Source organism: Rana temporaria, chromosome 8, assembly GCF_905171775.1.
Source record: "Rana temporaria chromosome 8, aRanTem1.1, whole genome shotgun sequence".
NCBI lineage: Eukaryota > Metazoa > Chordata > Amphibia > Anura > Ranidae > Rana > Rana temporaria.
In genome coordinates this window covers 31,712,536-31,739,561 of record NC_053496.1, presented here as the reverse complement: position 1 = coordinate 31,739,561, position 27,026 = coordinate 31,712,536, and the positions used below count along the sequence as shown (strand labels likewise).

At 46.2% G+C, this 27,026-nt stretch overlaps 1 protein-coding gene across 1 annotated transcript in view; it reads left to right on the top strand.

The window, feature by feature from the left end:
- ENO4 (enolase 4) overlaps positions 1–27,026 on the top strand; it is a 43,983-nt gene extending 16,957 nt beyond the window's left edge. The window contains exons 6-13 of the mRNA XM_040361504.1: positions 844–972; positions 6,926–6,994; positions 15,876–16,040; positions 16,187–16,312; positions 19,506–19,692; positions 23,139–23,206; positions 25,960–26,077; positions 26,785–27,026. Coding sequence (XP_040217438.1) covers positions 844–972; positions 6,926–6,994; positions 15,876–16,040; positions 16,187–16,312; positions 19,506–19,692; positions 23,139–23,206; positions 25,960–26,077; positions 26,785–26,861 — 939 coding nt within the window. The 3' untranslated portion in view covers positions 26,862–27,026. The remainder of the gene's footprint in view (positions 1–843; positions 973–6,925; positions 6,995–15,875; positions 16,041–16,186; positions 16,313–19,505; positions 19,693–23,138; positions 23,207–25,959; positions 26,078–26,784) is intronic.

Here is a 27,026-nt window from a genome sequence, read left to right as displayed (position 1 = left end):
AGGGTCATTTGGATAGTTTCTGGTGCCATTTATGATTTAAAAAGAGTAAACACAGTTGATTGATAATAAATTGCTTCAGCCAAACACTAACCATGAGTGAAAAAAATGTTTTGTGTTATCATTCATATTCTCTGAAAAAGGCCCAAGAAATCATAAATTCTGCAGGGTATGTAAACTTATGAGCACGACTATAAAGCAGCTGCAACTTCCCAGGTAGTAAGTATGATGCTGTGTTGCCTAGAAAAACAGAAGGCAGCAGAGTAATGATCTGCCTTGCAAAGTGTAGTCCTCCTGCTGTAGCCCAGTGTGGCCAACTCAGGTTGCTGCAGCAATGACAGGGGAGTTGTGTGCTCCCCTGTCACAGCACTTGCATCGGCCGATCAACTGAATCAATAACATTATTCCACCTAGACCATGCAGGTACACAAGACTGCTCAACCACTTCCACAGGCTGCCAATAAAGGAATCTTGGTTGGATGCCTGATGATGATGTCAAAAGGCAGAAAAGTATGAATTTCTGAAAAAAAACAGGCATGCAAATATATATATATATATATATATATATATATATATATATATATATATATATATATATATATATATATATAAATATTTATTTATTAAATAATTGTTTTGCATAAGGTTGTAGAGAGAGGGAGGATATTTTTTTACGGAGATCAGATTGAACTTGATGGCCAACTGTGTGACTGTAATTACCTTTCCCTCTCCTCGGCAGCTCTTTGCTTCCTACAGACAAGTGGCAGCGGAGCCAGAGCTAGAAAATGAGCTCCAAATTGTGAGATTAAAATAACATTTCTGTTATCTGTGGTCTTCCTCACACAGCCGCCCAGCAAGATGGCGATACCAACCCCTCTGATTACATTGCTGAGCTACGGCAAGTGTTCTCCAGGAAAGCTGAACCTTATGAAGGAGGTCATGATGGTCCCTCGACCGGGGCTGACGGCTCAGCAGGTTAGACACCACCTCATTTATATGTACATATGACACAAACCTCACTTATATTTACATATAAGTTGCTGCAGTGCAACATGCAGAGTGACATGAATTGTTTGAGGGGGGGGGGGGGGGGGGGATCTCTCACAGTAAGGGATTTGAAAATGGGACTTGATTAGATTGGAAAAGAGACACCCAAGAGATGATCCAGATATATAATATACAGTGGATACACTATGGCACATGTGTCAGACACAAGGCCCATGGGCCAAATCCGACCTGCCAGGTAATTTCCCCCTCATCTCAGCAGGTTGCAGCAGAAAGGTGGACAGAACTCCTCCGCCAGATCCTGCACCTCCTTGTTTCCGCCTCCCCTGGTCTCAGCACACTCCCCCTCTGGTCCTCCTCTATACCTTGTACTTTCTGCTTCCCAGCACAAGTTTAAGTGGGTGCACTGTGATGTAAGGGATGGTGGGGAGCTCTTGACTTCTGATGGGGGGGCTCTTGAGCATCTGATGTAAGGGAGTGTGTGTGGGGGGGGGGGGGGGGTACTCTGAACATCTGCTTATAATTATGAGAATAATAAAATTCTATGCCAAAACTCCTTTTTCAATAAATTGTACAATAGTTGTACACAAAAACCTGGGGAATGCCCAGGGAAAAACCAAGCCTACTTACCGACCAGCTAGCAGACAACCAATTAACCTGTCTAACACTATGCGTTAAAAACAGGGGTTCAGTCCGCACGCATTTGCAAACGCATGCGTGAGCCACAGAGCCGCGCCAAGGCACCCTGTAATATCTGTGGTCCTAACACTAAACAATGAGTGTCCCCACAGTGGAGGCACATGCATTTTAATGGATAGATAGGGGCAGGTGGACTGAAGGGGAGCCACCCCTTCTTAAAGGTACAAGAGCACACCAAACACCCAGCATATAGCACAGTGGCTGCAAAGGTGTTGGTGCACTGCTGGACACTACAAGCACCATAGGTGAAACACAAACATGTCCTCCGCCCCCATCTATAGCTGGCTATCGCAGTAAGTAGCATTGGAAGGCTAAAACAGATAACAACAAAAACCTGGGGAATGCCCAGGGAAAAACTTGAATACCTACTTGCCATTATTTTTTCTAGACTGCTTTCAGAGCTAGTAATACTTAACCACTTCAATAACAGCCCCCCCCCCCTTCCCTCTCCTGCCCAAGTCAATTTTCACTGTCGCTTTTTAAATGACAATTGCGCGGTCATGCTACACTGGAAGCATTAAGCACCTAGGTGCAGGAAGTGGGAAGAATAACTATTCTGCCTAGCAACAACACTTTGAAGGCATCTAAAAAAAATTTTTTTTTTGAAAGGACTAATGACATTTTTTTTAAACTACTGATGTAATGTTATATTTATGGGTGGAACTCCACTTTAATATCTAACATCATAATGATGTATTTTACCAGCAGCACCACATAAAATGATGGATCTTTTCAGGCTAATGAAGAGTTAAAGAGTGCTGTGTGAGAAATCTTCACTTGATGTATATGGAGATCACAGAATGTTCCTTGTATGGCACATTTGCATGTACTGACCTTTCCAAGGAGGATTATTAATGGGGGGAGAGGGAGGATGCCATATGGCGGGGGGTTTCTTTGTCTTTAAAATATCCTTTTTATTTATCTTCTTTATATATTAAAAAGGGATTGTTATACTTGTTACTGAGAAAGGGACCGAGTTTGGCAATAGTATAGAAATGGGAAAGCATGCCAACAATATACGAAGGGGATCTTTACAATATGAGCAATTATTGTGGATCTGAACCCAAAAAGTGAAGACACCATTTTTTCGATGTGATTGGTTGCAATCGTTTTTATTGAAAAGCATTTTCATCAAATACAGAAAATATCCGTCAATCCTGCTAGAAATGCAAGTGTCATTGTTGCTTCTTGTGAGCTGAAAAGAAAGCACATACAGTTTCTCACAAAAGTGAGTACACCCCTCACATTTTTGTAAATATTTTATTCTATCTTTTCATGTGACAACACTGAAGAAATGACACTTTGCTACAATGTAAAGTAGTGAGTGTACAGCTTGTATAACAGTGTAAATTTGCTGTCCCTTCAAAATAACTCAACACACAGCCATTAACGTCTAAACCATTAGCAACAAAAGTGAGTACACCCCTAAGTGAAAATGTCCAAATTGGGCCCAAAGTGTCAATATTTTGTGTGGCCACCATTATTTTCCAGCACCGCCTTAACCCTCTTGGGCATGGAGTTCCCCAGAGCTTCACAGGTCGCCACTGGAGTCCTCTTCCACTCCTCTATGACGACATCACAGAGCTGGTGGATGTTAGGGCACATTCACACTGGGGCTGTGAGAGCGTCGGCGGTAGTTTTAGCTGCGCTTTTTGGCCACTAGCGGGGCGCTTTTAACCCTCGATGGCAGCCGAAGAAGGGGTTAATAGCACCCGCAAAGCGCCCCTGCCGAAACGCTTTGCAGGCTCTTCGGCAGTGGTGCCTATTCATTTCAATGGGCAGGGGTGTTTTAGGAGCGGTGTATTCACCGCTCTAACTGTTCCAAAGATGCTGCTTGCAGGACTTTTTTTAACGTCCTGCAAGCATACCATCCAGTGTGAAAGCACTCAGGCTTTTACATTGGTGTGAGAGGAGAGGCACTTTACAGGCGCTATTTTTAGCGCTAAAATGCCTGTACAGCACCCCAGTGTGAAAGTAGCCTTGGAGACCTTGCGCCTCCTCCGCCTTTTGTTTGAGGATGTCCCACAGATGCTTAATAGGGTTTAGGTCTGGAGACATGCTTGGCCAGTCCATCACCTTTATCCTCGTTCACACTGACTGCGGGAACGAAATTGTGTGAGATCATTCATTCCCGCATGTCAGTCCCAACTTCGGGGGTGATTTAAGAGACATCTGTGCAGGTTTCTGCCCAGATGTCAATAAAAATCGCACTCCGAAATCGCCAAAAGTAGAACAGAAACAAGATGCTACCATTTCCAGCAATTGACGCTATTTTGAATCGCATGCCAATCAATGTGAACCAGGACTTGCCCCCAACTTCTTTAGCAAGGCAGTGGTCGCCTTGGAGGTGTGTTTGGGGTCATTATCATGTTGGAATACTGCCCTGTGGCCCAGTCTCTGAAGGTAGGAGATCATGCTCTGCCATCTTTATGTAGAGCAACAATTCTTTTTTTCAGATCCTCAGAGAGATCTTTGCCATGAGGTGCCATGTTGAACTTCCAGTGACCAGTATGAGAGAGTGAGAGCGATCACACCAAATGTAACACACCTTCTCCCCATTCACACCGGAGACCTTGTAACACTAACGAGTCACATGACACCGGGGAGGGAAAATTGCCTATTTAGTCCCAATTTGGACATTTTCACTTAGGGGTGTACTCACTTTTGATCTTAGCAGTTTAGACATTAATGGCTGTGTGTTGAGTTATTTTGAGGGGACAGCAAATGTACACTGTTATACAAGCTGTACACTCACTACTTTACAATGTAGCAAAGTGTCATTTCTTCAGTGTTGTCACATGAACAGATAGAATAAAATATTAATACAAATTTGAGGGGTGTACTCACTTTTGTTAGATACTGTATATGCTTTTTTAATTGTGTAAATGACTAATCTCAGCAACCCACCATGTAATGCAGATGAACAAAGGCAGGCCTTCTTGAAGCTCAGCCTGTGCTACAAGTAAAGTGTAAAAAAGAAAATACTGCGGTCACATCGAAGGACCGGCAAGCTGCAATATACAACATTTTTTTGTTTGTGGGTTAAGATAAACGTTAAATATGAAGTTTAATCTACATATATTTTGCTCTGTCCGATTCCTCCTTTTCCTCATCTATATGCTAATGAATTTTTTAAATAAAACCTTTATGGTTTTCATTACATACCTTATTTTAGACCGTGTGATGTCATCACTGGGTCTCAGTGCAATGCAGGCAGATCCTGGCTGGTGGGAGGGGCTGGCAAGGTGGCGGACATAGCTTCCTGAACACATCACAGTACTTGTCAAGAGTACTCAGCAGTAATGGAAGCAGTTGGCTGGCTCGTGGGCGGAGTTATGGAATTATAAATGCGTTGATGGGTGGATGTCAGTCTGAAGGAGTGGGTGTTTCCAAAACAGGCTGCATTTGCATGCTGACTGCCCTACGTATCACCCACATGTGATGCTGAGCCTCTGTGATTTACAGAAATACAATTTGATGAAAGGGGTGGTCCAAGGATTGTCAGGCTGGGGAGGAAGAGCTAGGTAATACTGGACATCCTGCAGCTGCCAATGCACATTGTGATATATATATATATATATATCACAAACACTTGGCTACAGTCTGAACCCCATACATGACATTACAAGGCACAGGGGTGTTTTATGAAAACGGTGAGCCTGTGTGCAAGATCGTAAGTTGGGCCCTTCTGTCTGAGAAAAAAGTGTGGCGCACGCAGCAGCCAAAATTGGTTGAAGGTTTTATTGTGCTGAATATTGGCCATGCCTTGAAGGGAAGCAGAGTCACGGGTTCAGTAGTATGTGACAGAGTGCAGAGATTAGTAGAGGTAGTAAGGCAGTCTTTTGCCATCGGGAGTAAGTGATGCAAAAATCCGAGTAGTTACACAGAGTGCACAGGTCAGTAGTAATGCATACTTCAAAGGTCAGGAGTAAGTGGCGCAGAGTTCAGGCGGTCTGGAGTAGGTAGCGCAGAGTTCAGGCGGTCTGGAGTGGGTGGCGCAGAGTTCAGGGGTTCCGGAGTGGGTGGCGCAGAGTTCAGGGGTTCGGGAGTGGGTGTCGCAGAGTTCAAGGGTTCGGGAGTGGGTGTCGCAGAGTCCAGGGGTTCGGGAGTGGGTGTCGCAGAGTCCAGGGGTTTCCGGAGTGGGTGTCGCAGAGTCCAGGGGTTTCCGGAGTGGGTGGCGCAGAGTCCAGGGGTTTCCGGAGTGGGTGGCGCAGAGTCCAGGGGTTTCCGGAGTGGGTGGCGCAGAGTTCAGGGGTTCCGGAGTGGGTGGCGCAGAGTTCAGGGGTTCCGGAGTAGATCCTCTATCTCACAGTACATCCTTCCCCTGCACAGCTTACCTGCAGCAGTAAATTCTGTATCTGGTTAAATTCTGGACCCCTTGTGCCTGCTGCGCATGCAACAATTCGGCAAGTTGCATTTAAGTGATCTGTGATATTGCTGGGGAAGGAGCCGAGTGGGCCACACAACAGTTAATCATACAGCTATGACAGATACTGTTGTCTCTAGGTCCAAAAGTATATTCGGTAATTTATTCCTGCTGGGGAAGGAGTCGAACCCTGCAGCTGCCGGGCATCTATATGTAACCAGTAGGCACTACTGAAGCACCGGCTGGTTACTTGACAACTGTCATTTCATAGGGAGAGGAAGGGAAGTTTCATCCGATTCGCTCCTCCACATCACAAGTGGAGGAAAGAATAGGATGAGACATAGTATAGATGTATGTCAGCTGTGCGGTTCAGCTCCCAATTGACTCCAGCCCCAGATATAAAACAGGCGTTTCCCCGTATTGTGCAATGTGTTGGGCACAGTGGGCCTCCCCACCCTTGGGGTCAGTGTGCGCCACACACATTCCACCTTTGGATGATACACTAAAATTACAAGGAACTTGTGGGGGGCAAGGGGTTTCTCTGCACCAAAACTACTGCAGTTTGTTGAACCTTTTTCAACGTTATTAATGTCATTCTAGAAGAACATGACTTCAATCTTGTGTGTAGAGAGGTCAGTGGGTTACCCATGTGCCCTGCTGGCAGCTTATTCAGGCAACTTTCATGTTTACCTACAACCACCATCATGCAGTGAAGAAGATGATCTGAGGAAATCTATATTCTTATATTCTGCTTCTTTGTAATGCTGGCACTTGTAGGTCGTTCCTCTAGGGCTGTTGGGTTCAGCAAGTCTGGTGTCTTGAATAATGTGCTTCTGACACACTGTGGTCTCTTTGCAGGCCGTGGACCTGGCCTTGTCTCTACAGGCACAGATAATAAAGCAAATAGACGCTGTAGCTAAGAATGCGGTAAGTACACAGGACTCACCTTCTATGAGCTTAGCTTCTCAATTTGCATGAAAGTTATAGCTCCTTCAAACTATGTTCTATATACTAGATTGTTTGTTTGTTTTATTTTCCCCTCCCGTCTTTCAGGACAGCCCACAATTGAGAGATACTCCTCCTCTTCCTCTAGGAAACACTGCGCCAGCCCATAAATTTCTCACTCCCCCTGCCAGACCTCAGTATTAGTGTTTCCTCCGGTGGGGAGACACTGTGCATGGGAACCTAGGCCAATTCAGGCAGAGGACTGAGGCCATCTATTTTACCTTAAGGAAGCAGAGGCTTCCAGGTGAATCCTGGTGCGGTGCAGGCCCACCATTAGCCACCCCTTCCACGCCGAGCGCGGCTCCTGGTTGCGGGGGACCCCTATCTCGTCCAGCGGGGCGCAGCGGGGGGGACATCCAGGCTCGCCCTGTACTACAGGCCGCAAAGAATTTTTTTGAACCGAGCGGGCTGGACGGCGGGTGACGTCATTTCCGGCGTAGAGCGGATGTCTCCCCTTTGAACCGCGACTTCCGGTTCCGGGTCGCGGTGCTGATAGGAGGTCCGGGCGGACGCTGGAGGGAGTCGGATCTCGCACAGGCGAGGAGAAAGCTCTCAGCAAGCAGCCACCTGCAGTCATGTCGGCAGCATCTCCAGAGCCAGCCCTGACAACTGACGCTACCTCCAGCGAGCCTAAGGTAAGAGTACCCTGGGGAGGGGCGCTCTCTAGCTTAGGTTTGCCTCTCCATGTAGGGTTCAATGCATGGGGAGGCAAGCCCCCTGGGTGGCCAGGGGAGGGGGAGTCCTTAGTCCCAGGGTTTATAGGGGGCTAGGTGCACTCCCAGGGTTGTAACTAAATTTTTTAAATTTTTTAAATTTTTTAAAATTTTTTATTTTTATAACTGTTGTTTTCTGCCCTTTCTGTGTTTCAGAAAGCCATTGAAAAAACGGGTAGTGGAAGGCATAGCTCAAAGAGGAAGTGTGCCTCCTGTAGGGATGTCCTTCCAGAAACATGGACTAAGGTCCTATGTAGGGATTGCATTCAATCCCTGGTCAGGGAAAATGAATTAGAACAGGAGTCAGGACTTGCAGCCTCTGTTAAAGAACTGTCATCCACGTTCTCCTCATTCAAATCTCTGTTTGAGAGATTACAGCCTTTGGCTGTCCCTACCCTGGTTACAACCCAGCCACAGGCTCAGGGTCCTGCTCCTGTCATACCCATTGCAGCAGCTATGGCAGATGTTTCCGCAGGCCCTTCCCAAGAGGAACAGGTTCCTCCAGATAGTGCCACCTCTGATTCTCAAGAGGGGTCAGAGGGAGAGGACCAGGACGGGGAGTCCAGGAAGCCCTCTAGGTACAAATTGTCACTGGATGAGGTAGAGGACCTCTTAGGGGCAGTTTACACAACCCTTGGTATCCAAACCGACAAGAAACCTCTTACCCTCCATGATCGAATGTACAGGGGTCTGGAGGAGCAAGAGAAAAAGGTCTTCCCAGTACATGATATACTGGTTGAGACCATTAAGAAGGAGTGGCAGGATCCTGAAAGGAAACCCTTTTTTTCCAGATCCCTAAAGAGGAGATTCCCTTTCTCAGAGGATCCTTTATCTGTTTGGAACAAAAGCCCCAAATTAGACGCCGCCTTCTCCCAAGTGTCCAGGAACACGGATTTAGCGTTCGAGGACATGGGGGTTTTGTCCGATGTTATGGACAAGAGAATGGATTCCCTATTAAAGAAATGTTGGGATTCTACTATGGGGAATCTTAAACCAGAACTTGCCGTCACGGTAATGGCTCGCAATCTGGAGCATTGGCTCTCTAAAATTCAGGAGCACATTGAAGCTGGTACGGATAAGGAAACTATTTTAGCCTCCTTCCCTACTATCCTGCAAGGAGTCGCTTATATAGCGGATGCCTCAGCGGAGTCAGTCCGCATGTCGGCCAGATCGGCGGTTCTGGCTAACTCGGCCAGAAGGGCCCTCTGGCTCAAGACTTGGACTGGCGACAGCGCCTCTAAATCCAAGTTATGTGGTATTCCCTTCACAGGGGACCTGCTTTTTGGCCCAGGCCTTGAAGCAGTACTAGACCGCACGGCGGACAAAAAGAAAGCCTTTCCTCCTAAAAAGAGAGTCACAGTACAGGCAGGAAGGGGGTTTCGTCCGCATAAGCAAAAAGGGGCCAAACCAGCGGGCCAAAAGAGGGTTTGGACCCCCAGGGGCAGAGGCAGAGGTGGAGCGATTTTTCACCCTCCTGTCCAGCCCCCTAAAAACCCATGACTTGTTAGTCAGGGTGGGAGGAAGACTGGGGACTTTTCTCCCACAATGGGAATCAATCTCCCCAAACCAGTTTGTCCTGGCGGTCATAAGAGGGGGATACCGACTGGAATTTTCATCACCTCCCCCCCAGAGATACCTAGTCACCCATCTACCCAGGGACAAGGAGAAATCCGAAGCCTTGTTGGGAGCTCTAAGGGAGCTAGAGGATCAGAGTGTCATCCTCAGAGTTCCAAGGGAAGAGGAAGGAAGGGGATTTTATTCACACATCTTTGTGGTAAAGAAGCCCTCGGGAAAATACAGGTTAATCCTAAACCTAAAACCTCTGAACAGATCCATTTCATACAGGAAATTCCGTATGGAATCAATTTATACAGTCAGAGCCCTCCTTCCCCTCAATTGTTTCATGGTATCTCTGGACCTCAGAGACGCATACTTACACGTCCCGATCGCAGAGAATTCTCAGAGTTATCTGCGATTGGCCGTGGACCTAGAGGGAACGATTGTACACCTCCAGTTCCAGGCTCTGCCATTCGGGCTATCCTCCTCGCCCCGGATTTTTACCAAAATCCTGGCAGAACCCTTAGCGTTTCTGCGACTTCAGGGAATATCCATCATAGCCTATCTGGACGACCTGCTACTTTTCGCAGCCTCGCCAGAGCAGCTATCCAGGGACCTGGAAGTGACCAAGAAGGTTCTAACGGACCTAGGGTGGTTACTGAACCTAGACAAGTCCAGTTTAATTCCATCCCAACAGATCACTTACCTAGGGTACCTGCTGGATTCTACTCTCTCAAGAGTGTTCCTCCCGGTAGAGAAAGTCAAGAAGTTGGACAGAGCAGTAGCTTCCCTCCAAAACAATCAACAGGTGTCACTAAGGTCCCTGATGTCAACGCTAGGTCTGCTGACATCTGCCCTCCCAGCCGTACAGTGGGCAGGGATTCACTTTCGCCCACTGCAGGCCTTCCTACTAAGGGTCTGGGATCACAGCCTAGAAACCCTAGACTCCTTGATTCTAGTACCCCTTCAGGTAAAGAAATCCCTCTGGTGGTGGAGAAAGGCCACCAACATTACCCAAGGACGTCTGTGGATTATCCCGGTGTCTCGGGTGGTAACCACAGACGCAAGCGGCAAGGGCTGGGGAGCGCACCTGGGGTCCCTTCCAGCGCAGGGTACCTGGGGTCTCCAAGATCTAAAAAGATCTTCCAATTGGAAGGAGCTGAGGGCAGTGGGCCTAGCCCTCAGGTTCTTTCAGGAGGAACTCCAGGGACACCACATTCAGGTGAGATCGGACAATTCATCGGCCGTAGCCTATTTAAACAAGCAGGGCGGCACGAGAAGCGAAAGTTTGTCGGTCCTGACAGCAGAGATTCTGGGCTGGGCCGAGATCCACACCCTCTCCCTTTCGGCGGTCTTTCTGAGGGGAGAAAGAAACGTAACAGCAGACTTCCTCAGTCGGAGGCAGCTGAGGGAGGGCGAGTGGACCCTCAACCAGGAGGTCTTTCAGCTCCTGAACAAGAGATGGGGAACTCTGGAGGTGGACCTCTTCGCCTCAAGAGAAAATGCGAAGGCCCCCTGTTTCTTCTCCCTGAACAAGGGAGAAGGAGCAAGGGGAGTGGATGCCCTGTCCCAAAGCTGGAAGTTCGGAAGATGCTATGCATTCCCACCTCCGGTACTTCTTCCAGCAGTACTGAGAAAATTCCAATTAGAGCACACCTCTCTAGTCCTGGTAGCTCCTTACTGGCCCAAGAGGGCTTGGTTCTCAGTCCTCAAACAATTAGCGGCAGAACCACCCTTATTTCTACCTCAGCGGGAGGATCTTCTATCACAGGGCCCAGTCCTATGTCCACAAGTCCACAGGTGGAGGCTAGCAGCGTGGCTACTGAGGAAGCCATACTAAGATCCAAGGGATTTTCCGAAGGTTTAATTGCCACCCTCCTTAATAGTAGAAAAAAGGAGACCCGCAAAATTTACAAGAAGGTTTGGCTTCGTTTCAACGAATGGTGTGTAAATTGCCCCTGTTCTGTACAGAGCCCCACGGCTGTCTTAGAATTTCTTCAGTGTGGGGCAGATAAGGGTCTTTCGGTTAGCACCCTTAAAGGGCAGGTTTCGGCACTTACGGTGTATTTAGAAAAACCTCTGGCCACCAGTCCCTGGATAGTCAGGTTCTTTAAAGCACTATCCAGACAGAGACCAGCTCGAGGGCCACCCTTCCCCAGTTGGGACCTGTCTCTGGTATTGCATACCCTAACGGGTACTCCCTTTGAGCCCTTAGATAATTGTTCTCTAAGGGATTTAACCTTAAAAACAGCTTTTTTGGTTGCAGTGACCACTGCTAGGAGGGTCAGCGAGCTAGAAGCTCTATCGATCAGACCCCCTTTTTGTGTTATTTTCCCGGATCGGGTCGTTTTCAAGACCGATCCAGCCTTTCTTCCTAAAGTGACTTCAAAGTTTCACAGGAGTCAAGATATAGTTTTACCCTCTTTTTGTTCCAACCCTTCGGGGGAAAGGGAACGACGTTTCAGTACGTTAGATGTTAGGAGAAGTATCCTACATTATTTAGAGGTGACTAAACCGTTTAGACGGTCAGACTCACTATTTGTTTTATTTTCTGGAACCAGGAAGGGATGCAAAGCATCCAGGCGCACTATTGCCAGGTGGCTAAGACTAAGCATTGAGCAAGCATACACTTTGGCTGGTAGGGATATCCCTACAGGAATTAAAGCACACTCCACTCGAGCGCTGGCAACCTCTCAAGCAGAAAGAGCGGGAGCAACGCCGGAACAGATTTGCAAAGCAGCAACATGGTCCAGCTACACCACCTTCGTTAAACACTACAGGGTGGACCTGGTTTCGGCAGGTGAGCAAGCCTTTGGACGAAAGGTTTTGCAAGCCATAGTCCCACCCTAGTTGGTAAGTTCTCGGTTATCCTCTCAATTGTGGGCTGTCCTGAAAGACGGGAGGGGAAAAATAGAGTTACGTACCGGTAACGTCTTTTCCAGTAGTCTTTCAGGACAGCCCTGGGTACCCACCCGAATAGAGGAAGTCTGATTTCAAGACCAGGACATGATGTTGATATGTAATTGTATGTTATTAACATGTTCTTGTGTCTCCCCAGCTGACCGGAGGTGCTCGTATAAATACTGAGGTCTGGCAGGGGGAGTGAGAAATTTATGGGCTGGCGCAGTGTTTCCTAGAGGAAGAGGAGGAGTATCTCTCAATTGTGGGCTGTCCTGAAAGACTACTGGAAAAGACGTTACCGGTACGTAACTCTATTTTTTTTTAATACTACTAATGGCGGGGATCAGCGACTTATAATGGGACTGTTCTAGTGTGGTGGGCAATCTGACACTGGGTGAAAACTGACACTAATTCAGTGATAATACTAGACACTGTCACTGTACTAATGACACTGGCTGAGAAAGAGTTAACATCTAGGGCAGATGTGTGTAAAGTGTGTCTCTTTGTTTTTGCAGGGATTCCCTCTGTACAGAGCGCTGTGTTGATTGTTCACACAAGGCTCTGGGCTGTGATTGGACTCAGCCAATCAGGGGGTCCTGGCCATGATTCATTGGCCAGGACCTGCTGACAGACTCCTGCTGTGTAAAATCTCAATGGGTGCGTGTACCCTAAACCTGGATACAGGCAGAAATGTACCAGTACATCACTTTGCCTGTTTACAGTAAATTGTGTAGTAGTTAAATATAAAACTAAGATCAAAAACAGAGACATGACCCCAAACTAGCAGGAGGAAAGTTCTAAACTAACATTATGAAGTATTATTTTACCAAAAGAGTAGTTGATGCTTGGAACACACTTTTAGCACATGTGGCAATTGTAAGGCCCCTTTCATGTGGGCTTTCCGATCCGGTCTGCCTGTCAGTTTTTCAGACGGAACAAATCGGACACTCTTCACTCCTATGGAGCGGCGGATGTCAGCGGTGACATGTCAGCTGACACCCCCTCCTATGCGTGAAATCCAGACAGGTGGTGACCCTATTTTCCATCTGTCTGGCAGATCGGATGAAGACACTGCTATGTTTCATTGTCCCAATCTATACAACGTTGCCCTTGGCGTGTTTTAGGTCTGAAGGTGCAGATGCTTCTCTTGAGCTCGGATTGACGCACACTAATGTAGCGGTAGTGGCAGTAACAGGCCAAGGAGTAGCTTCCTCCAAAGTGACTGCACCTGTCACCCAGTCCACCCGATAAGCACGGGGCGACCCAGTAGGCTGGTCCACTTCGAAAAGGTATTCTCCACAGTGTAGACATCGGCCAAAGGGTCGGATTTGGACCGCCAGTCCCTCACACCTTGGGCAGGACACACCGAGCGCCTCCACGCTGCCACTTGTGTAGAGTACGAAAAGCCCCTGCGGCTTCATCCGGATCCCCGTGTCCGTCAACGAAGCTCCCGTTGGAGCGGAACCTGTACTAACTTCAGCCAAGGACATAGCAGGCCTCAGTCTTTCCGATGGACTTGGATATGCCGACATGACTGCACACGATCTTCTCTCCACGTTCGGGCAATCTACACTTTTTTTTTGCGCCAGACACACTCGCATCTCACGCAGGGGTGGGTAACTCCTCCCACTTTCAGTTCTTTTCTTGGCACGTCGCCTCGGGCATGTCACACTGTTGCACGTGCAGCCAACGCCCTTAGCCAAGCAACCTGACCTTAACCCCTTCTTTTGCCAGCACAGTCCAACACCTCGACAAATTCAGACTCTCAATGGTAAAATGAACTCTTGATTCCGTTGTCAGAGGCAACAGCCAATCCCGGGCGAGCCCCCACGTGTAGCACTACCCCGGAGGAGCTGCATGGTTTTGTTTTGGTGTCATGTTACCTCTATTTTCTCGCCGTCAGATGACAGTTGAGAAAAAGTTCAATGTCCACACTTTGCACTTCTTTTTCTTTGATTTATTTGCTGAACTTGGTAAAAGAATAAAATAAGTAGTTGAAGAGGTGGAAGGGTAATAGGTTCAGGTTCATAAGTTCAATCAGGAAACACTCCTGTTTCCAGTAACACAGCTTTCATTGCCACTCTAGCCAGAGTGGGTTTTGCGCACCCGGATAGGTTTCTCCACTAGCCTAGCAGCCGGGATGGCGCACGGAAAATGGTAGTCTCTGCCACAGACCTTCCCACAGGTGAAGATGTTTTTGGTTCAAAATCCTCGTAGCACAGGATTCAGCACCCAGATCTCTCCAGATTCTTGCAGAACTTATGACTGACAGGCTATCATCATCCAGCTTTTCAATAATGGTGCGTCCTTCGATGAAGTTCAAGGCGTCTCCTAAGATACAAGCCTCGTGCTCGGTGCTCTCCAAGATAGGTTCTTTATCGAGTGGCTTCCTCACTCCAGGATGGAAAGCACAGGACCACTCTGCAAACGTAGACCCAGTCTGACTACTGGGCCCACTTGGGTAAATCACAACTCCGGGCCAACGTGGTCCCGGAGCCAGGAACACGCACCCCCGGCCAGGAGGGCCACACAGGGGGGGTGGTGGGATGACAGACCAGCGATCAATGACCCCGGTCCAATCATGTCTGTCCATTAAGTACTTCCCCCCCCAGCATGACGATCAACTCCCACTGATTGGCTGCCGAGGGTAAACACCCAAAGCACCTTGACCTAACTGCTGCCACCCCTGGCCTGGGGTGGTAACGGCACCCCAGACAAACAATAGTGGTCACTTACAGTAGTACAGCCATGGCTGGAACAGGGGCCCAAATTTGTAAAGATCATAACAGTCTGAGTCAACTAACTCTCATGCCGCGTACACACGATCATTTTTCGGCATGAAAAAAAAACATTGTTTTTCAGCATGTCCAAAAAACAACGTTTTTCCAACTTCATCATTAAAAACGATGTTGCCCACACACCGTCGTTTTTGAAAAATTATGAACAAAGCACGGTGACGTACAACATGTACGACGGCACTATAAAGGGGAAGTTCTATTCGCCTTTGGGCTGCTTTTAGCTGAATTCTTGTTAGTAAAAGACGATTCGCGCTTTTTTGTCTGTTACAGCGTGATGAATGTGCTTACTCCATTATGAACGATAGTTTTACCTGAACGAGCGCTCCCATCTCATAACTTGCTTCTGGCCATGCGCGGGTTTAAAACGTTGTTTTTAACAACACGAAAAACGACGTGAAAAAAAGCAGCATGTTCGAATTTTTTTTTTGTCGTTTTTCAGAAGCTGAAAAACGATGTGAAGCCCACACACGATCATTTTAAATGACGTTTTTAAAATCTTTGTTTTTTTTCATGGCGAAAAATGATCGTGTGTACGCGGTATCAGACTACCCTCTAAATTTAAAGCAGCGCCAGCTCAAAAGGAGCAAGCCACTACACTGATAAAACATTTGGATGAATCTTTCCAAACAATCTAATATTTTCTCTGCTATTCTCGGCTGCAATCCCACATAAGTGAAATCATTGTAGCAGTACTCCATCACCTCGTAGAAGTAAACACATCATTTGTGAAATGTCAAGATGCTGCTGGGCCCTCGGTGGGGGGGGAAGAGGTGATGCACTTTTGTATTTAACAGCTTTTATTTTTTTTTTGTTTTCTCGGCTTAATTCCACCAGTCGGTTTCTAAGAACGTGTCTGCACAGGGCTGTCTGGTATTGGCAGGTGACCGCATAGATCAACCTCTGGATTTATTGCGGGAAGCCTGCGAACAGCTTGGCCTAGAACTGGGAACAGACATCTACTTAGCCATAAATTGCGCAGCCCACGAATTAATGGACTACGTAAGTAGCCGATCACTTTGCCTAATTGAAAGTGTTTGCAGATTTTATTTTTGTTAAGTTTGGCTTCGCTTTTGCGTCGCTGACCTCTGTCCTTATTATACAAATTCTCTGCAAAACCCATTTCTCTCTTTTTCATCTCTTCTTAGAACAAAGGCAAATATGAAATCATAAATGGCACATGGAAGAGCCCCGAGGATATGGTGGATGTATACGCGGATATCATTAGTCGGCACCCGGATGTCATGGCATTGGTGGACCCTCTGAGGATGGAGGTAAGCCTCTCCTAAAACAAACTCTAGAATCATTTCCTTCAGTAAGATGACCAATGCTGACCGACTGGAACATTCCATCACAATACCCGCCCATGTCCCATGTGAACATATTTATGTGAAGAATCCTGAAAGTGATTTTAATGAAAAGACTTTTTATTAAGAAATAACAAACATACTTTACTTACCTGCTCTGTGCAATGGTTTTGGACAGAGCAGCCCTGATCCTCTTCTTTTTGGATCCCCTGACGGCAGTCCTGGCTCGTGCCCCCAAAAGCAAGCCTCTAGCTATGGGGGCACTTAAACAGGCTTGCTGCCGAGTGGTAAGCTGTGTGACCATTAACACACACATAGCACTGTTTGGCCCCGCCCAGCTCCCTCCTCGTTGGCTTACTGGCTGTGATTGAGAGCAGCAGGAGCCATTGAGGAGAGAGACCAGGAAAAGGCGCTGCTCTTGTGCAGATTGCTGGATCGAGATGGGGCTCAGGGAAGTATTAGGGCGCTGAGGGTGGAGCTGCAGCCAGAAGGTTTTTTACTTCAATGCATAGAATGCATTAAGGTAAAAAAAAACAGTGAGTCGTTAGAACCACTTTAATTTTATTCTTAAGTATATCAACCTACAAGATAAACATCCCAATGTAACAAACACGATATAAAGGGAAAAGTCTGTGAACCCCTGGCAATCCACACCTATAGGAGCATGTGACACGCCCCCTTCCAAAACTATGGTCATGGCTATGGAGTTCACACTAGTTATGTCTAAATACAAAGCAGCATCCAGAAGGAACGTTACAGTGGGGATTATTCAACACAGTTGGAGAGTGCAAAATCTGGTGCAACTCTGCATAGAAACCAATCCGCTTCCAGGTTTTATTGTCAAAGCTTAACCACCTAAGGGCCGCCTAACGCCGATATACGTCGGCAGAATAGTACGGCTGGGTACAGGTGCGTTGCCCTTTTAAGTGCTCAGCCGTGACCCGCGCACCCGATCGCTGCCGGTGTCCTGCGATCGGGTCACAGGAGCTGAAGAACGGAGAGAGGTGGCTTGTCACTGATCGTCTGTTTCCTGTCATAGGGAACGACGATCAGTGATGTCACACGTCCAGCCACGCCCCCCTACAGTAAGAATCACTCCCTTAGGGCACACTTAACCCTTTAGCGCCCCCTAGTCGTTAACACCTTCACTGCCATTTTCACAGTAATCCGTGCATTTTTATAGCACTTTTCGCTGTGAAAATGACAATGGTCCCAAAAATGTCTGATGTATCCGCCATAATGTCGCAGTCATGAAATAAAATCACTGATCACCGCCATTACTAGTAAAAAAAAAAAAAAAAAAATGATTAATAAAAATGCCATAAAACGATCCCCTATTTTGTAAACGCTATAACTTTTGCGCAAACCAAACGATAAACGCTTATTTTTTTTTTTTTACCAAAAATATGTAGAAGAATATGTATCGGCCTAAACTGAGGAAAAAAAATTCAATATTTTTTGGGGATATTTATTACAGCAAAAAGTAAAAAATATTGATTTTTTTTTTTCAACATTGTCGCTCTACTTTTGTTTATAGCGCAAAAAATAAAAACCACAGAGGTGATCAAATACCACCAAAAGAAAGCTCTATTTGTGGGGAAGAAAAAGGACACCGATTTTGTTTGGGAGCCACATCGCACAACCGTGCAATCGTCAGTTAAAGCGACACAGTGCGGAATCGCAAAAAGGGGGAAGGTCCTTAACCTGCATAATGGTCGGGGTCTTAAGTGGTTAATGACCAGGCCATTTTTTGTGATAAGGCACTGCAACTGACAATTGCGCGGTCGTGCGACGTTGTACCCAAACAAAATTTACGTATTTTTTTTCACCACAAATAGAGCTTTCTTTTGGTGTATTTGATCACCTCTGCGTTTTTTTATTTTTTGTGCTATAAACAAAAAAAATAGCGACAATTTTGAAAAAAATACATTTTTTTTTACTTTTTGCTATAATACCTATCCAAAAAAATTAAAAATGACTTCATCAGTGTAGGCCGATTATGTATTCTTCTACATATTTTTGATAAAAAAAAATCGCAATAGGCGTTTTGGTTCGCACAACAGTTATGGCGTCTACAAGCTACAGCGTTTTGCGCAGGAGAGCCAACCTGCAGCTGTATAACTACGGCGGCTAGTCAGCAAGTAGTTAATTGAACAAGCTAAAATTAGAAGCTGATTGGCTACAATGCACAGCTGCGTCAGATTGAGTGCACCAGTTTTAGTAAAACTTCCTCATTAAAATCTTCAGAAAGATGCAGTTCTTGGAGTGAGACAACTAGAGGAAGCCATACATTACTTGATTTTCTTCCATTCCACCACGGGTAAGAAGGTAAGGAACTTGCTTGAATCGCCCATTAATAGTGTTGATGGGGGAATGTTTCCCTGTAGCGCCATTGTATTCTGCTGGCGGGAGGTGCGAAAACCTTTCCTGGCTGGCAGAATACAATGAATACTGTTGGCAGTAATCGCATGAAGAAAAAACTCGCAGGCTGATTGTACACAAGTTAATCGATGGATCAGCCTGCCCATACATGGATCGAAATTCACACGGTGCCTGCTGAACCGGCCAAATTTCGATCCATGTATGACCGGCTTAAATCTTTACCATCTTGAGATTCAAAATAGATCGTCATAGCGACCTTGGAGTGCAAACATTACCTCATCAGACACCATAGGAAATGAGGTAATTACATGCTTGTAATATTAGACACCGAAGGTCATCCCTGCCAGTCGGTCCATAGATTATTTTATGTCACAGTGAAGCTGCATGGGTAAAACTTAGTCTTCCATACACAATATAGTTTTCTGTCACTTTGGTAAACTGAACTCCAATAGTACAAATATCATCTTAAACTAAAAAAAAAAAAAGTAACGTAAAATTGCCAGCATACTATACATAAGGTTAGTGCCCAATATGTGTCAATAGCGTGTGAGATCAGTACTCGACAAACTCCGCCCTACATGTTTTGTCAGAAGACTTCCGTCAGATATCTATAGGATGTTTGCTGGAGATGACCTACTTGTCGTTATTATAACAAGTGTTATCCTCATATGGAGTTTCCCCTCTTTGTGGCCTCCACTCCTCCGGAAAATATCGGAGGTGGGTGAAGTTGGCTGATGAAGGTACAGAGTATTCAGATGTGTCTGTGTTGTTTGGTTAGGATGTTGCACAGTGGGAGATTCTGGGGAAAACTGTCGGCTCCAGATGTTATTTAATCGCAGATGTTGCATCAAGAACCAAGCCCAGCCTGCCATGTGGTGACCCCATCCGAACTTCCGGAGCCGTCCTCAAATACACCAACCACACAACAATTACTGACCTACTGATGAAAGTCCGGCTGATGGAAGGTGAGAAGTGAACAAACATGTGGAAATGTGTTTAATGTTGGGTAACTGAATCCCTAGAGATGAGCAGAGCATTGTTTTTCATCCTCCTCCAATACAACTCCATGGCCCAGATTCAGGTAGATCGGTGCAATATTTGCGTGGGCAAAGAGCAAAGATTTTTCTCTGCGCCCACGCAAATATTTCGATTTGCCCGCGATTCACGGAGCAGTAGCTCCGTAAATTGCGCGGGCGCTATGCTAATTAGCCCTGCGTAAGGGCGCCTAATGTAAATGATCCCGCCGGGGGCGGGAATCATTTAAATTAGGCGCGCTCCCGCGCCGAGCGAACAGCGCATGCTCCGTCGGGAAACTTTCCCGACGTGCATTGCGGCAAATGACGTCATTTGCTTCTAAGTGAACGTGAATGGCGTCCAGCGCCATTCACGAATCACTTACGTAAACGACCTGAAATTTAAATTTCACGAGCGGGAAGCGCAGCTATACTTTAGCATTGGTTGCCCCTGCTATTAGCAGGAGCAACCTTGCGCTAAAGTTGCCGTACGGAAACTCCGTACCTTGCGTGCGAAGGGCCCGCGCAACTTTTGTGAATCGGTGGTAGTATGCAATTTGCATACTATACGCTGATCACAATGGCCGCGCCCCCTAGCGGCCAACGCAAGAATGCAGCCTGAGATATGAAGGCATAAGGAGGCTTATGTCTGTCATATCCTAGGCTGCATTCGGTGTAACGAGGTTCCTGAATCAGGAGCACTCGTTACACCGGAGCAAGTAAGCACTTGCGCCGCGCAACCTATGGTTGCGCGGGCGCAAGTGCTTCTTGAATCTACCCCCATGTGTACATTTTTAGGATAGTCATATGACCCCAGGGATAGTTTCCAGCAGACAAGGGTGACCTCACACTGTTTTCAAGACGGGTGCAAAGGAATGTTCAGATGGATAACCTAGGATAGTGAACCTTGGCACCCCAGATGTTTTGGAACTACTTTTCCTATAATGCTCATGCACTCTGCAGTGTAGCTGAGCATCATGGGAAATGTAGTTCCAAAACATCTGGGGTGCCAATGTTCCCCATCACTGACTTAGGGAATAAGAAAATCATTGGATTGGAGACATTGCCACTGACCAAAACTCAGGACAAAAATGCAAATTTTAACCCTCGCGCCAGTTTGATATACTTCATGCCAGCCATATTTATCATGCTTTTAACAGTGCCGTAACCTTTGTCGCATCCTTCGCCTTATGCTACAAATATATGTGGACAGGGCTTCAGAAGAGATTTAGGTATCAGTCAGTTGGGGGCAAAGAAGGGTCACCTATTTGGTAACAATTTTATAAAGGCAGTGAATTCTTATGTTGGGAGAAGAGTAAATGATATGTCCAGTCTGGTAAGAGATAACCAGAAGAAACTGCAATCCACAGAGATAATTGCATGTACATTGCTGAATTACCACAGCTACAACTTATGTTTGTCAATATCATTGGAGTTATTTTTTGAAATCCAATATACGTTTATAGTATGCATTGGTTGTATTAATTGATGCATAATTGTTACAATATAGTGCTTTGATTGTATGCAGTTTGTTATTATGGATTCTTGTATGTGCACATAGCATTTTACTGATTTCTCGGTGCTGATTATTTTCAAGTTTTTTGGTATATACACTGGATTATACGTTACACTAGCAGCGCCAATTCCACTTACCCCCAATGTTTTATTTTATGCAGTTTGCCACCTACCTGCTGGTGGCTGGCTTTACTTGGAGGCAGCAGTTATTATTAATCTAGTCCATAGCGCAGAACGTTATTTATTTTCTTAACTTTATCCTTCAGACAGTGCAAGGCATTCAGTGGTGAATGATAGAGCATGGACAGTTGTCAGTCTGCAGAGGCTCTTTTGCTCCATTTATTTTGTCATCGGTGTATATTTCTATATTTCTGATCAGCCGTACATACCCCCACCATAATATACACCCAAGTGGGGATGGGGGGCACACTGTACACCAGGGGCCCCGCCAGCTGTTGTGGAACTACATGAGATATTGCAAGGCTGGCAGTTACAATTACACCGAGGCATGATGGGACTTGTAGTTCTGCAACAGCTGCCCCATGTTGCCTACCCCTGCTGTACACGGTCTGCAGTTCTTGTGGCACGTGTCCTTTTTCTCTGTAGACTACTAATGATCATTGCCACACTGATAGCCATGTGTGCTGTATAAACACTTCTTCCTCAAACCACACAGAAAAAAAGTATTTTCTATATTTCTTCTCTGAATGGGAAAATACTTCACCCATAGCAAGAGCACAGGCTAGTGTCAGTAAGGCACTCACAGATATGGTCCATGCAATTAATGTACAGTCCAGGCATCAGAACCATGGTCCTTAGGATGGTTATCTGGGTTTCTCCTAATCTCTGTGTGGATGCCTTGCACCTATTTACAAATACACACCACACAGTCATGCTGGCAGTATGTAAAATAACGTTTTAAGTCAAATTTAGGGGTAGAAAGTGGAAATTTCTATTTGCCTGGAGTTCTGCTTTAAACATGTCACAGCTTTATATTTTATAATAAATGACATACATGTGAAGTTCAGTCCGAAAATAGGAAAAATAGTACTTCATATACAAGGCCTAGTCTCATACCTGAGCCCTCCCTGTCCCAAGTCATACAACTAGCCCCTGCTGTCCCCATCTCTTACTCGAGGCCCCTGCTGTCCCCATCTCTTACTCAAGGCCCCTCCAGTATCTGCATGCTCAAGGCCCTTGGTGTCCTCCATCTCCTACTCAAGGCCCTTGGTGTCCTCTATCTCCTGCTCAAGGCCCTTGGTGTCCTCTGTCTCATGCTCAAGGCCCTTGGTGTCCTCTATCTCCTGCTCAAGGCCCTTGGTGTCCTCTGTCTAATGCTCAAGGCCCTTGGTGTCCTCTATCTCATGCTCAAGGCCCTTGGTGTCCTCTATCTCCTACTCAAGGCCCTTGGTGTCCTCTGTCTCCTACTCAAGGCCCTTGGTGTCCTCTGTCTCCTGCTCAAGGCCCTTGGTGTCCTCTGTCTCCTGCTCAAGGCCCTTGGTGTCCTCTGTCTCCTGCTCAAGGCCCTTGGTGTCCTCTGTCTCCTGCTCAAGGCCCTTGGTGTCCTCTGTCTCCTGCTCAAGGCCCTTGGTGTCCTCTATCTCCTGCTCAAGGCCCTTGGTGTCCTCTATCTCCTGCTCAAGGCCCTTGGTGTCCTCTGTCTCATGCTCAAGGCCCTTGGTGTCCTCTGTCTCCTACTCAAGGCCTCTGCTGTCCCCACCTCATACTCAAGTACCCCCCCCCCCCATATGTCTCCATCTCATACATGTAGCCCTCAATGTCCTCATCTCTTACTGCCTAATAAAGTTCACAAAGCACCCCCCTTTTTTTTGCTCCTGACCATGAACTGTACAATTTTTAATGGCTCCTTTTTGTTTTTACAGAAGAGAAACGGGTGATTGTTCTAGGGTGTCCACATGAAGAGTGTTCGGGGAGCAGCGTGGCAGATCTGGTATGGTTCTATACAGAGTATCTGTAGGGGGGAACTCACTGTGTAGGGGGATTTCTGAGCAGAGAGAAAATCATCTTGCATCTTAAGTGCCCTAGAATGTGGCTGGTCCTGAGCTTTACAAATGTTCTGCTCTCCAGGCAGACAAGCAGAACATTTCATAAACTGGTCATTTTCCTCATCACCCTCAACGATCAGAACATTTCTGGCAAGAGGAGTTGACTGCCATGGCATGAGTCCCATCTGTCTGTGTCATGCCAACTCCACTGGGTTTTTCCCTGGAGACAGTACACCAACTCTCGTGTCTGTGTGTTATACATGGGCTGTATACAATGCAGAGGTGTATGCAGCTCTCTCATGTCTGCGTGTTATACACGGGATGTATGGGGTATGTGTCTCTCTCACGTCTATTTATGTTTTATCCAAAGGCTGTAGAGACGCACAGAGGTGGACACAGTTCTCTGTTCTGGCTGTAGAGGTGTATATTAACAGACTTCCAGATAAAAACCTGTCTGAATTAAAAGTCCTTTCCTCTCTCCTTGCTTTGAGTGATAGGTTATTTACATATCTAGCTTGGACATGTTTATCATATGTTATGTTAATCATAATATGAGGTGATCAACAGTTCATTGTATATTACCAGGATGTGTTATGTGGGGGAGGGGTGGATTTCTCACTTTTTATACTGTGGATCACCTCATATTATGATTACCATAACATATGATAAACATGTCCAAGCTAGATATGTAAATAACCTGTCACTCAAAGCAAGGAGAGAGGAAAGGACTTTTTATTTAGACAGGTTTTTATCTGGAAGTCTGTTAATTTTCACTTAACAATAAAAGAGGATTGCTCAGAGCTGGATTAACTCTGTGTGGCAAGACTGGGCACAGATGATAGGAAATCTTATACTCTACATTGTGACATCAAAAATGAATAAATAAAAATGTTGGGTTTACATCCACTTTAAGGTGAAAAAAAGGAACCTTTACAACCCCTTTAAGTGGACCTTCTTCCTATCCCGTTTCCTTCTTTTCCCTTCACTGTTCTCAGCCAAACCTGGCATTGCGTGTATGTAGCTCCTTTTTTGTAACCCAGCCTATTCTAGGCATATTTTATGGAATTTGATCCCTCATATGGCATGGTTACAATGGTGATAGTTGCAAGTGCCTTAATTATCGCATCATTTGGGTAAGGAGCAGGGCTCAAGTCCTGTGGGAATGGAGTTCCTGCACTTTTTTCACAGCAGGAACTCAGTTCCCTTTGCAGGACAAGAGCAGCCGAACCGCCCGAGCCAATCCTTCACTAAGAGGCGATGCCCAGCTCGAGACACTGTCGGGGGCAGGCGAACCTTAGTAATCCTTTATGTTACTGGCCGCTTCCTGTATATGGATTCATCAGGTAGTGTGCGGGTATTCCGTCACTTCCTCGATGCCGCAATGTCTCCTGGGAGCTTTTGTCATTGTTCCCAGGAGACATTGCGGAGGTCTATCGCGAGTTATCGCAGGATTTAGAAAAAACGTGCTTCTTTCTAAATCCCACGATAACTCGCGGCAAACCTCCGCAATTTCTCCTGGGAACAATGACAAAAGCTCCCAGGAGACATTGCGGCATCGAGGAAATGACGGAATACCCGCACACTACCCGATGAATCCATATACAGGAAGTGGGCAGTAACATAAAGGATTACTAAGGTACAGTGGATCGAAAAAAAAAAAAAAACCTGCGGTTTAGTAATTATGCAAATGAGCTATTATTTTTTTTGGGTGGGAGTTCCCACACTTTTTTCCCCAGGACTTGACCCCTGGTAAGGAGCATTATTGCCACTAATACGGTTTCATCAGGGTTAAAGGGGAGGTTCACCCTATAAAAAAACAATTTCTCTAATTACACTGGCCCCCCAAATTACAATACGATTATGCCTGTTATGTTTTTTTTTTATGCTGTACATACCTTCGTACCCGTGGCTTCGGGGTTGCGAGTCCCGCGGGAGTGGGCGTTCCTCACATGCTGGTGATTGACGTTTTGACAAAAAAACAGCTCCCCTCCGTCGCGTAAGCCGCGTCACGATTGGCGAAAGGAGCCGAACGGCGATGCGCAGTATAGCGCCGAATCGCCGTTCGGCTCCTTTCGCCAGTCGTGACGCAGCTTACGCGACGGGGGGGGGAGCTGGTTTTTTTGTCAAAACGTCAATCACCAGCATGTGAGGAACGCCCACTCCCGCGGGACTCGCAACCCCGAAGCCACGGGTGAATAGCTGTACGAAGGTATGTACAGCATCAAAAAAACATAACAGGCATAATCGTATTGTAATGTGGGGGGCCAGTGTAATAAGAGAAAGTGTTTTTTAGGGTGAACCTCCCCTTTAAGTTTACAGCAAGACTAGATTCCCAAGAAGTCCATGATCTTTCGTATGTATAGTTGCTTCATCAAGGGGTTAACCGGATGGTGCAACACAACACAACCTCCTGCGTTTATATTACTAGAAAGCTTGAGTAGTATATAAAAAGTTGATGTCTTCCCTAAACTCCAGTCCTCCCACGTTGGAGGTCCCCATGGCGGTGCTGATCAAGGTGCTATGGTCCTACCTAGCCCTGTGTTGTATGTTTCCCCTTTGTGTGCTGGGAGCAGAAGAGGATTGGTCGCTGCTCCATTATATGATCTCTTTGTTTTTATTTAATCTTGCTTGTTTTCTAAAAAAAAAAACGATTAAAGTGTACATGGTCCCTTCAAGTGTGATTCTCTTCTCTCTGCAGAGCGTGGCGATTGGTGCACAGTTCATCAAGTTGGGAGGTCTTCTCCGAGGAGAGAGGACAGCCAAGTATAACCGTCTACTGGCCATAGAGGAGGAGCTGGCGCAGCGTGGGATGCTGGGTAATAAAAAGTCCCTTTGCACACAGAACAGTCAGTGGGAAACCATCAGGAAAAAGACAACAGTCACTACCCGAGTGTCACAGAGTGCCTAACGGCATAGATTTTATACATTACTGAGACAAAATATTTCCACCCCCCATGTTTGTTTTCATCCTCCTGGGTGCTGTTTTTTTGGGGGGGTTTCGGCAAAAATGTTACTAAAAGTTTTCTCCATCCTAATGCAAATTTTATAGCGGGTTCGATGCGTTTAGAAACACAGATTCGCAGGTCATGTAAAAAGCATAGTTATTCCATGGCTCTGGTTCACATCTATACCTTGCGAGGAACAAAAAGGGTCCTGTGCGTTCGATGCAAATTCATATGGTGCAGTGCGAATCTTCTCTTCATAGGCTTCCAATGAATTTGCAGGAAATTCTCAGCACAAAGTTCACATCTCTGATAATTGGTCACTGTCTGCCTCCTGAACTTCCCGTAAATTTTCACCTGTCCACCTCAAAACGCAAGGCAGATTCGCACCTCACACAGGACACAGATCAAAGTCGCATCGCATCGCATTGTAGTATTTTGTGACTCTAGGCTAAAAGCTGCAACAATCCTCCATTTCCAACCGAGGGAATCTGGAGGCGGATGCAGATTTTTATTTTATTGGTTATAATTGAAAAGGAATTATTTGCTGGTTTATTGTCTGTATTTCTCTCTCTCTCCAGACTCTTTCTCTGCATTTGACTTCCCTGTGATCTGGAGCGAATCTCAGAATTCAGAGGAAACCGGACTATCAATATGACCCCCCCCCCCATCACTGATGTACAGCGCCATGGAGCATGTCGGGATCACACTGTATAAACAATGAAAATAGAACATTGAATTCTGTCTCAATGCCAACCACACATGAAGACGCAGCACAAAACCTTCCCGCCTCTCACTGCACCAATCAAAGGTACTGAAAGGA